At 44.5% G+C, this 11,100-nt stretch overlaps 1 protein-coding gene across 4 annotated transcripts in view; it reads left to right on the forward strand.

The window, feature by feature from the left end:
* The window catches only part of TMEM201 (transmembrane protein 201), a 33,364-nt gene extending 24,626 nt beyond the window's left edge, over positions 1 to 8,738 (forward strand). For 2 of the 4 annotated variants that reach the window (XM_035901836.1, XM_035901839.1), the window contains exons 7-11: positions 642 to 859; positions 2,445 to 2,516; positions 3,412 to 3,702; positions 4,179 to 4,310; positions 7,250 to 8,738. In XM_035901836.1, the coding sequence (XP_035757729.1) occupies positions 642 to 859; positions 2,445 to 2,516; positions 3,412 to 3,702; positions 4,179 to 4,310; positions 7,250 to 7,386 (850 nt within the window). In that variant the 3' untranslated portion in view covers positions 7,387 to 8,738. Of the gene's footprint in view, positions 1 to 641; positions 860 to 2,444; positions 2,517 to 3,411; positions 3,703 to 4,178; positions 4,311 to 4,764 lie in introns of all 4 variants that reach the window. The other 2 variants (XM_035901837.1, XM_035901838.1) reach the window with 2 other exon arrangements.
* Positions 8,739 to 11,100: the final 2,362 nt, after the last annotated feature.

An 11,100-nucleotide genomic window follows, 5' to 3' on the forward strand; every position in this document is an offset into this window, starting at 1 on the left:
TGAGTCTTCCTTCCCTCGCAGAAGTATAACAAAGGTAAATGTATTAAAGAGGTTTGAATGTTAGTTTTAAAACGGAGCTCTTGTGCCTAAATCTTTATCCAGGTTCCCACAGAAATACTTTCCTTTATAGTGGCATCAGAATTTAAATGTCGATTCTGGTTTCTGAAGACAAAAAGACTAGTAGGTAACTACTTGCTTCCCACAGTCATGACATTTCGAAGCATGTTGTTTGCATGTGCACATAACAAACAAAAAACGCACTCTATTGTTGGTCCTATGTGTATTTGGACTTTGTAAAGCATTCTGGTGGTCTCTGGGTAATTTTGTCATGCAGGGAGAGAACCAAGGTACTATGCTTATTTGCACCAGAGTTCCTAAACTGTTCCACCATTTTTCCACCCTGTATTGTGGGACATGTTGGTGCACAATAATGTAAGTAAGGTTGAGCAGTTCTTCCTTCCCCAGTTTCAAAAGTGTAGGAACATTCCCGTAAACTCCTAAGCATCCTGCATCTAGACTCCTGCATTGAAAAATTAGTACAAACCTGGTAACAAAGCAAGTGTTCAAGCAAGAAGTACAACTGAGAGTGAGCTACTGGAATGTACTCATTGCTAAATGTCTGTCATGTGTGTCATTTGCAGGTACCTTTCTGGGGATTCAATTACCCTCTTTCCCAGCGGCACTGGGACTGGCTTCCCTTCCTCTGCTACGTCTCTCTTTGTCCCAACACCACCCAGTATTCTCCAACTGACAAACCAACAGCTCTTCAGATCCCCACGCAGAACTTCTTCTTCCTCTCTTCCTGGTCGTCTCAACAGGGCACTCTCGCTGGGTACCATCCCCTCCTTGGCTAGAGCAGGTAAGTATGGATGAAACTTTCTGGCCCAATGGAAAGCGGTACAGTGCTTCAGAAGGAAGTGGGCTGTGAGGTATCCACATGTTGTAGTCCTGATTAGGGATTGCTGCTCCTGTGGAACAGAGGAGTAATTCATTTTTTGCAATTAAGAAATTATGCAGCATACCATTGCCATCTTGCTGAAACAAAGTCTCACTGAGTGCTTGCCTGCTGTGGATTTACTGAAATCCAGAGGCTCCTCCAGGCATTTGTGGCAGTATGGCACAAGCTACAAGGCTATGTGTGGAAGAGAGAGGGAAGGATCAGTTAGACACAGGAATGGAGAAGAGCAGCTTTTGGAAGTGATTGGGAGCATTAGGACAACTGATCTAGCAAGAGCGATCGCTCCCTTCCTTCTGGCTGCTTTGTGTAGCTTGCTTTTCTTGTTACAGCTGAAGGGAATAGAGCTGAAGGTAGGCTCTTCCCTAAGTCTGGATTTGATACACTGCTTTAAAGACTCCCATTTCCTCTTGTTTTTAAGGGCTCTGCAATCTAGGGAAGGTTTTTAGGTGTAAGGAAAGACTCTCTCCCAGTAGCTCAGTAAGTCCTCAGTTTTGCTGTGCTTGAAACTAACAGATGGGAAATAGTGTTCAGATGCTATTCTCCATGCAAGGAAAGCTAAGCTTTCTTGTGTCACTAACTGATTACCAGAAGGTCAGAGGCCAAAATGTGCTAGTTTCTAGGATAACACTGCAGCAGAGAGAGCAGTCTTGCAGGGATTTTTTAGTTCGATTGACGTTTCTCTATCTCATGGTGACAGCACTTTTTCCAGGTCCACTAAGAGCAACAGAAAAACCAGGCATGTAATCCTTTCAGCAGCGTGGCAGCTTTTGGCACAGCCTTCACCTTTCTGGTCACCTAACTGCCACTGGAAGGGCTGGTACAAATGCACCAGATGGCTGGGATTCCCCCTGCATGCTGAACCACCCTTGTGAGGTCTGTGCTTGCTTTTGCTAAAGTGCAAAGCCAGACAGACTGGAGAGAGCATGCTGTCAGGGCTGAGTATTTTTCACAAACAGCAAGGTTTTCAACTTCCAAGGCTGTTTGCCTATAATTAAGTAAATCAAGTGCCTAAGAAAAATAATTGATTTAAGCTCTGAGATTTCATTTGTAGCACTTCTTTTTCCTGACTGCAGTACTTTTCATTGATTTTTTTTTTCCTTGCTTCATTATTATGGCTACCATGCCTGACAGCTAGATGGGAATTCCTCTCACCCTATGATCTACCTTTAAGGGTCTTTTCATGAGAAAAGGATACAACCATATCTTCACCTTCTTCCTTTTTAATTAGAGGCAAGCAAGGCTGTGATACTGTCACAGGGTTTTTTTGGAGCCTGCTGGACAGATCTGTTCTGCTGCAGCTGATAAAAGTAGATTATTCTGATGCTGGCATACAGCCTACGCAGGAAAACAGGGACATTTTTCCCACCTACATTTACCACCCGTCCCCTTCCGAGATTGATGACAAGATGATGCAGTTACATTTCTGAAGGATAGACCTCCATTAGCTGAGCCAGCTGGGTTCAAACTGTTTCATTTTGCTTTTTAGATTCTGGCTATTTGTTCAGTGGAAGTCGACCAGCCTCGCAGTCGTCTCAGTCCAAGGAATCTCCTACATCAGGTAATGCACTTAGGCTTTCCAGAGCAACTGTCTTTGCAGGATTTGCAGAGAGTGGGTTGAAACACATGATCGAAGTTTAGATCTTTCCTCCCTGCTCACGTCCCAGTGAAAATGTCAGTTTTGCTGTTAGAAATGCTGCAGAGAGAGTTCCAGTTAGGAGTGGGATTGCATTCAAATAAGTTGCTATATGTGTTAGATGTCCTTCTCCCTGGGAGAGCTCACAGTGAAATCAGTGAGACAAAGCAAGGATCCCTTTCCTGCTCTACAGCTGAGTTGAGATTGCTTTGATAGGAGACTTTAAACTGTTCTTAGGGCAGCTCTTTATTTCGCTTTGCTTCCCCAGCCCCAGGAACTGCTAATCTGGCTACCCTGTCTGCTCTGCCCTTTTGCTCCCATGTCCTCCGGTGACCTGTCTGTTGGCCTCCTGACCCCAAATGGATCCTTCGGCTGTCTGTCCTGCTTAAGAGTTTGCTGCTGGAAATGCAGTCACTGCCTGGGCTAATGCCATTGTGCAGGCCTCCTTGCACCCTGATATGCTTTCCCAACAGCCTTTAAAGGGCATGCCAGAACAGTTAATTTACCTGCAATGTGTAATGCAGGCTCTCCTGAATGGACACAATTGAGTAGAGAGAAAGCTCACCTGGTAAACCCTGGAAAGCTCTCCTGATAAAACCATCTCTAGTCTAAGTCATTCTTGAGTGTACCAAAGTGCATGTGGAATTTTTCGCATGTTTTGCAGTGTGGGAACTGGAATGAATAACGAATTTTAGTACAAGATACGTCGGAAATTTGCAGCTCCCGTTCCCTTTTCTTGTAGAATTGTTAAAGAAAATTGAGCCTATCGTATTGGGTTTATAATCTCATTATGTCCTCTTTGGGGATGTTTCCATTTCAGAGCATTTCTCCCTGCTGTCTGGGAGCTGTGCTCCCTCCCGCATCCCTTCTCCAGCACCGTCAGTGGCTGGCTCTGTGACTTCCAGCTCGGGTTCCTTGCGGTACCGCCGGCCACTCATCAGCCCTGCCCGCCTGAACCTGAAAGGACAGAAGCTGCTGCTTTTCCCATCACAGAATGAGGCTCTGCTCACCCCAACCAGTTCAGAGGAGCACACCCACTCAGACAGCAACATCTTTGCCTCTGAATTGTCCTCCTTTCCAAAGAAGAACCTCAGCGAGCGGGGAATGCATGGTATGCTGGCAGCCTGGTGCACTCATGGAAATGCATTTGTAGGAAGGAATTGGCTTGCAAGCAAAGCCTTGCATCATCTAGGCCACACAAAAGATGGGAAACCTTCAGGAAAAACCCACCAAAGCTCCCTTAAGAATTCACTGGCCTGGAGAGCCTCTCATCTGCCAAAACAGATGCCCTTTCTCACTTATTGGTGCCCCAGGGATACTACTGCCACTGCCTTCACCCTCGTTTGGATAACTCCTTTAACCACAGATGCGGTGATGCTGATATGGACAGTGTATGAGACAAACATGCAGGCAACTTCTGCTGCACAGCAGTGAAATTTGCCTTCTGTTTCCTGCTCCTGTTCTCAATCCTTTCATGATTTTACCAGGCAACCATTCATTACTCATGTCTAGCTTTAGTATGGTAACTTGGCTACTTTTGGCTTCCACTGGTGCCTTCTGAATTTTCATGTCTTTTTCTCCTTGCAGATATGAGATCTGCTGTGGAAGGAGGGAGTATTTGCAGTGATAATTCCATCAAAAAGGAGGATCACTCATCACACTCATCTACCTGTGTAGTAGACACAACTACCAAAGGGGAAGATTTGGCAGGCTGGAGAGGTAGGTGCAAGTCATGGGAGTGCTTCATGTATGTGTGAGCATTTCTATAAGGGTAACAGAGATCTTTCCTGTGCTGTCGTAGTGATCTGATCTTGAGATCAGGTAAGTAAGTAGTAGCAAAATGGATCTTCTGCCTGCTATTTTAAGACCTTAATAAGGCTATTCCTGCTCTTTGGACTGCCTGAAGAATACTGACAGAGTGCTAAACTGAGACAGAAGGAAAGGGGCGGGGATGCGGGTGTTGAGAAGAGCAAGGAGATGAAAATAGAACCAAAGAGAGCAGTGGAATCTTTCCTGACAGGAAAAGTGCTTCAGAATTTTCTGCTTATGGTGAAAATGCTGGGTAAAGAGAGAGAAAGAGCACAGCATATGTTCACTGCTACTTATCTCATCAATTCTTTAATATCTCTTTCTACTATTCCTTTTTTTCTTTGTGTTGTCCTCTTCTACTAAGGTCATTTTGGTAACTCCGCTCTCCGAGGTCTGCTAGCCGTGAGTCTGACTCTCAATGCTATCTTCACATCAGCCTATGTCTACCGGAGCCTGCGTTGATTTGTGCCAACAATCCCTTTCTTTCTGGTTCCACCTGCTTCCGAGGAGACAAGAAGAATTCAACCACGGCTTTGTGTCTAATGGCCATGCCACTGGTGCATGCTGTTTTTTTAAAAAACTACTGTACGCTCAGCTGTCATGACAAGGAACCCAGGTAGCTGCTGCCATCACTTCCAGGTAGAACATATCACAGGATTGTCCCTGCAGGTGGCAGGCAGAATTCCCAAAAAACTCCATTTCAAAGCAAGAGGCCAGTCAAATGGCACATGTGCTTTCTTTCAAAGGAACTGACCTGAGACACAAGCCTGAAAATGTGTAAGCTACGTCTTTAGGAACCTATCCCCAGCTCTTCTTTCTGACATACGAACCTCGTGCTGATGGTGCTGGTAAAATGAGGAGAATTAGAACAAATGATCTGGAGAAGAGGGATGGCTTAGTAACTGGTGCTGGGCTTTGGCTACTGTAACAGCATTCCCAGCCTCTTTGCCCAGTGGTTCGTCTTCTCTCTTCCCTTTGGCACTCTCCTCTAAATTATGAGTGAATTTTCTTTAGTTGCCTTAAGCTTGCCTAAGCACTTGGGTGACCTTGGCTGCTCTGTCACATTCTTGCATCTTATATGTCCATGTGCTTCCAGCTGGGCTGTGCCCTGAGGCCACTTTCACCAGTTGCCATTCTGGTCGTGCTAGTTCTCAGAAACCGCTGTCTGTACGTACCTCCAGCCAGCACTGTTGCGGTAGGTATGCACAAACCCCAGACAGACATCCTTTTGTGGTTTGCATTAGAAAGAGGAAGCCTGCGCTTTGCTTTACCTAGGAGGCATTAATTCCGTTACAATTAATTCTGTCATAAGAAAGGATCCCTATGTGATTTGCACCGTAGTCAAAGGGCTTCAGCTCACAACTCTGACCGCGGGTGTTTTCACTGAAGGAGCAAGTGGCATAGCTTGTTCTTGCTGTAAATCGCACAAAGCTATTCTGTTAGAGGATGCATGAGGAGCTGTCTGATTGTATACATTTACCCAGAAATGGGGCGCCTCAGTCTGATACTGGGATTTGTTAAGTAACCATTTAAGATACTTCTTACTTAGTTAAATGCCAAGGTGCTCTCAGTGAGAAATGCCAAACCTGCTTCCGGACAATTCAGCCTTCTGGATAGATTTTTCTTTTCTAACCCAAAGGAAGTAGCCCTAGATTTTCAAAAGCAGTCTATAATTTGGGCGCTTCTGCTTCTGGGTGAGTCTTCAGCATTGCTTAGAATTCAGGAGCCATTTAGAGTATTTTGCTGAATACTCAAAATCATTTAGTACATCTTAGGGAGAAAAAAGAAATCTTTATGTTTCGATTCTTAAATTCCAAGTGCAGAGAGAAGATTTACCAACATGTCAAGGACACCTGGTGAAAAGAGAGCCACCTGGTATTATTAGCTATGTATTTCCTGAAGCAGGACTGACTCTATTAAGAGTTTTTCTGTTGTCTCTTCCTTTGGGCTCCTTTACCTCAAACTTCTTTTCTCTTTCCTCTCCCTGACCCTGTTGTCCTGTGTTTGTGTCTTGAATTAGAGTGTTATGCTTACTGTGTCTTTTTCCTCCCTTTCAGTTCTGCTGCTGTTCCCTCTATTGTACTCCTGCATGTGCACAGAAACAAAGTGTATCTCTGCTGATAATTCTTTGCTCTGAACCTGAAATTCACACCTCGGAGGCATGATCACCCTTCCTTTCACTTCATTTTTTTTCCTCGCATGTTTTGAGTTCCTACCACAGCCTCACTTAAACATCATATGAGTGATAGCCAGACTCTAATCAGCATGCTGTATGACCGATTAAATGGGGCTTTACTGCTGGTGATTGAAGCACTGAAAAATTAAGTCTTTCTTTGTTTCTTCCATTTCTTCCTGCACTGTTTTAGCAGCCTCTCCTCCCCATCCTCCCTTGTTAGTGAGGCCTGCTCATTGCCTGCTCTGCATCTCACAGGCAGAGGACAGACCTCTGCTCACACGTGTGGATCTGAGAGGCTGTGGAGATGTCACTTCAGACTCTGCATCTTTCTCAGCCTCTTCAGAGTGTTGGTGAAGGGCTGTAAAGCGCCTCCTATACAAAGGCCTAGATCCAGGATAGAGACCCACAGCAGAAAGACGTGCTGCAGATTGATGATTAATTCTTTTGTAGCTTGCATGAATTGTTACTTATAGCCAAGCTGGACCCATAACCTTGCAGTTTAGAGATCTTTGTCCCTTCTATAGACTTCTGCAGGCTCACTTAAGCATGTGTATAGGCAAGGTGCTAGCAGACCAACTTACAAGCTTCTATTTAGACCTCTGCTGTTCAAGTCTGATGATGTCCTGGTGCAGTGTGTGACATCCCATTCATGGATCCTTGTCCTGACTTCCAGCATACCCAGGGGCCTCCTATGCAGCGACAAGCCTGCCAGAGAATACTGTGGGTTTCCTTGTCTTTATTATGCCAACAGATGTGCACTGTGACTTCGCGTATGCAAACTTTCCACTTCCACCTCTCAGTCTGCGCTGAGTTCTACCACCACCGTCACCTGGAGTCCAAGTTGGTCTCTGTCTCTACCAGATTGCAATACAAATTTTCTCCTCCTTCCCAGCAACCAAGGAGCTGCAGCCTCTCAACACACCTCTTCTTGCCCGTATTCCAGAACAGGAACACTTTCATCTGTCACTGCACTTCTGAACCTGCTCACTGAAACTGTTCTTGGAAGAGTATTTGGTGACCTTGTCCAAAGCAATATAAAGACTTTGGATTTTATTGCTGAAGAGGGAAGACAACCAACTTTTTCATTTTGGTGCTAGAACACTCTCCAGTGGTGCTTTCACAGTTGTGAAGCCTTTGCTTGAATAGTACACACGAGTATACGTGTGTGTGTGCGCGCGCGTGTAAATGCATATGTATAGAAACATTTGGAGGGTTTCTTCATTTCAAAAGATCTGAGCCCATGTTTGTCTTTATATTGTTGGCCTTAACCTAGCTCTTAGATACTGTGTCTTATCTTGCTGCTGTTTTCTATATGAAGCTGGTTTGGAGGAAACAAAAGATTATCTGGTCCCCCTGTAAAAATATTGGTGACTGATGATGTTGATCTTCATGCAGTGTTGTTCAGGGGTGAGATTTTATTTTTCTAATATTTTTCCTACTGTAAAAACTGTTGGGAGCGTATGGAATGGAAAAGATCTTTACAGAATGGTCTGAGAAAGATTTGAGCATTACTTAATAATACCAACAATTAATGGTCATGTGGGATATAAATGAGCTCCATTTCCAGACCTTTTCCATTACCTGCCTTCCCTTGAAAATGCCCAGGTACTTTTTCTTTGGATGTGGGCTTGTTAGGCATGTTCTGAGACCTTGCCAAGACTTGTGACGATTTTGCTTGTTCCAAAATAGGAAGAATATGGATTCTAGAGTCTGGTTCCAGTTCCGCAGTCTGGGTGGTTTGGCAGATGTGACAAATATTATGCACATATCTATTCGATGGGATATAAAGAGTTGGTAGAATGAGTTGCTGATTTTGAAGGTCATCATACCTTTTTACATGAAATCTTAAACATTAATTGGTCACTGTGGCAATGTGGAAAAAAACTCATTGCTGGCATATGTAGGGCAGACTCACTGAACTTTAGACTGTCTGCTCAGGCAACAAATTTGGCCTGTGAATATTTTATTCCCACTCCCTCTTCTTGGGTGATGGGAACATCTGTAAAACACTGCTGAACTGACTGGGTTCCTTCAAACGGGGCAGCTGGAATCAAGGGCTTGTGTTGCCTGTGGATGCTGCTATATTTTTTTCTTCCAAGCACCATTCCTGGAAATAACTATGGTCTTAACCTCTCTCACAGACATTTGTTAGAAGGCTAGAAAGGGCCAATTTGGCCAATACTTTTTTTTTCTTTTTTTTTTTTAAGTATATGTTTCATCCAGAAATTATCATCACTGTGTCCTGTGGTCGGAATAAGGGACAGAGTACTTTTGGATGGAGTGGGTATCTAGAGAGGGTGAGAAGGACAATTTTGAGTCCTAAACCTTATTTCCTGTGAAAGAAATTCTGTATGTCGTGTGTGTATACTTATTTGGGGAGCTCTACACTGTACAGTTTAGTTAAATGTGCTCCGAGGGAGGAGAAGCTGTTCCTCAGAGGTTTTTAGTTTATGCTTTGTGTTTAAAGAGGAATATTTTTCTTTAAAAAATAAAAACAGAGAAGTTTTCACCTTCGTGTGATTCTGTTTCTTGGGGAGCTGAATATTTTGGGGGTAAAGGGAGATGGTATTTGTGCTTGTGTGTGTGTCTGATCAAATTAACTTTGATCTCTTCGCTCTTTCAAAGCTAGCTAGAATTAAGAGAAGGCACAAAGCTTTGTGAACTTCCCCAAAGCAAGGAGAAGCTCATGACCATGATTTGGAGATGGTAGTGGAAGGGCAAGTACATTGTTATGCTTTGAAGGCATCAGTTAAAAGGGAAGTCATCTCCTGCCATGAACTGACATTCTGACCTTCTCCCTGGATGCAGCTGCACGCCCATAGGGACCTTGCTGTCTTGAACTCCGGTGGGATAGGGCTGTCATTTACGTACCTCTGTCCAGAGAACCCTGACCTCAGTTGATGACTGTAGGGTCGTGTGGTGACACCAGTGCCATTTCACTTTGTCTGGATTTTCAGTACTTTGGTAGGAGGGGGTGTAAGGGAGGTAGTGAATGCAGGTGCCTTGGTCCTCATCCCGTCATCTTCCAAACGTGCGTGTGTCAGCAAGGAAGCCAAGAGGATTGCTTAGGTGGGTGAGGACTGGGCACATGTAAGGCGTGTTCAGTGGAGCCCTCGAATTCATCCCAAGATACGCACAGTCAGAGTGTCAGAGTGGTCCAATTAAATGCGATTAAATGGTCCAAATCCGATTTGTGTTCGTTTCGCACTTCAGGAATTTTTTTCCTCTATGAGAAGGGGGCTGAGAGTCTTTCCAAGATTTTGCTCTTATGTGTTATTTTATAATCTTTATGTTTTTATTTGGTAATGTAAGTGAAGAGACAGGTGGCATAAGCTTTTAGACATAGGCACAGGCTTTAAAGACTGCAGATTTCCTCCATTTATACTTTTATGACTCATGTTTTACTTTGTTAAAATGTGCTGCTAATTTGTGTTAACACCTGCCAATGTATTCTGTCATGTCTCTAAATACCTGGAGAAGTTCTGTGCATCGCTGTGCAGGAGGGGATGCACTTCTCCAACACTCTTCCTTTCTCCCCCCTCTTCTTTCAGTGCTAGAGACCTGTTTGGTTCTGCAATCTGTTTTCATTTTCAACAGTGGTGTTCTGTTTACTTTCTTTTCCATTACACAGGGCTAGCAGAAAAAGAAGTAAACTGTGGTTGTACAGTTGAGTCTTCCTGTGCTACATCAAAGGCAGATCTGTTATAACCAGTAGGGATGTTTCGTTCTTAATAATTTAAATATTTTTCTCTAGACAAGTGAAGGTTTTCTGTTTAAAGACCTGTGCAGTATTTTTAAAATACGAGACAGGGCAGCCTTGTTTGACCCACCACTATCGAGTGTTGATAGTTTTTGTAGACTGAGAACAACAGCCTGATAGTCATCAATGTTTTTCTTCTGTTTCTTAGCTCTGTACAACTTCTGGAAAAGAGGAGCTGATTCCTTCCAGACTAGTGAGTCATGATTTTTTTTTTTTTTTTAATTAAGGATTGTTGTGGTTTGGGGTTTTTTTTTAATTAATTAAGGGTGATCAAAGAAACACTTTTCAGAGGACATATCTTTTAATTAGATTACTGGCAAAGGTAGGTATCCATCCATCCCCCTAGTAATTCTTTGCACAGGGATGTATTTTGAAGCATTTGGTGAATTGTAATGCTTGCACTAATGCGACGCGGATAAAATCAAGATTGCTGCAGCACAGAGCTCTGCTCCGCTGCCGTTCCCCCTCGCTACCTGCGAGGATCTGCTGAGCTCACACTTCCCTTTGCGGCCATGATGCTGGGGTACCAGCGGGGACAGCGGGGATGCTGTGCGCTGCCTGCGCGCCGGATGCCTTTGCATCTCTAAGTCATAGGTGTGCAGCCGGGCACCGGACCCCACGGGAGCGGTAAGCTGCGGGATGTTCGGCTGGTTCTACCGCAGGTACGCTACGGTTCGGCCCCGACCGTTACCGGGGCTGCCCCCGCTGCGGCCTTTCTGCCCCGGCCCGGGGTTGGCTCCGCGCCGCGCACGGAGCTGGCGGGG

This window comes from Egretta garzetta, unplaced genomic scaffold, assembly GCF_000687185.1.
Source record: "Egretta garzetta isolate BGI_Z169 unplaced genomic scaffold, ASM68718v1 scaffold69, whole genome shotgun sequence".
Lineage (NCBI taxonomy): Eukaryota > Metazoa > Chordata > Aves > Pelecaniformes > Ardeidae > Egretta > Egretta garzetta.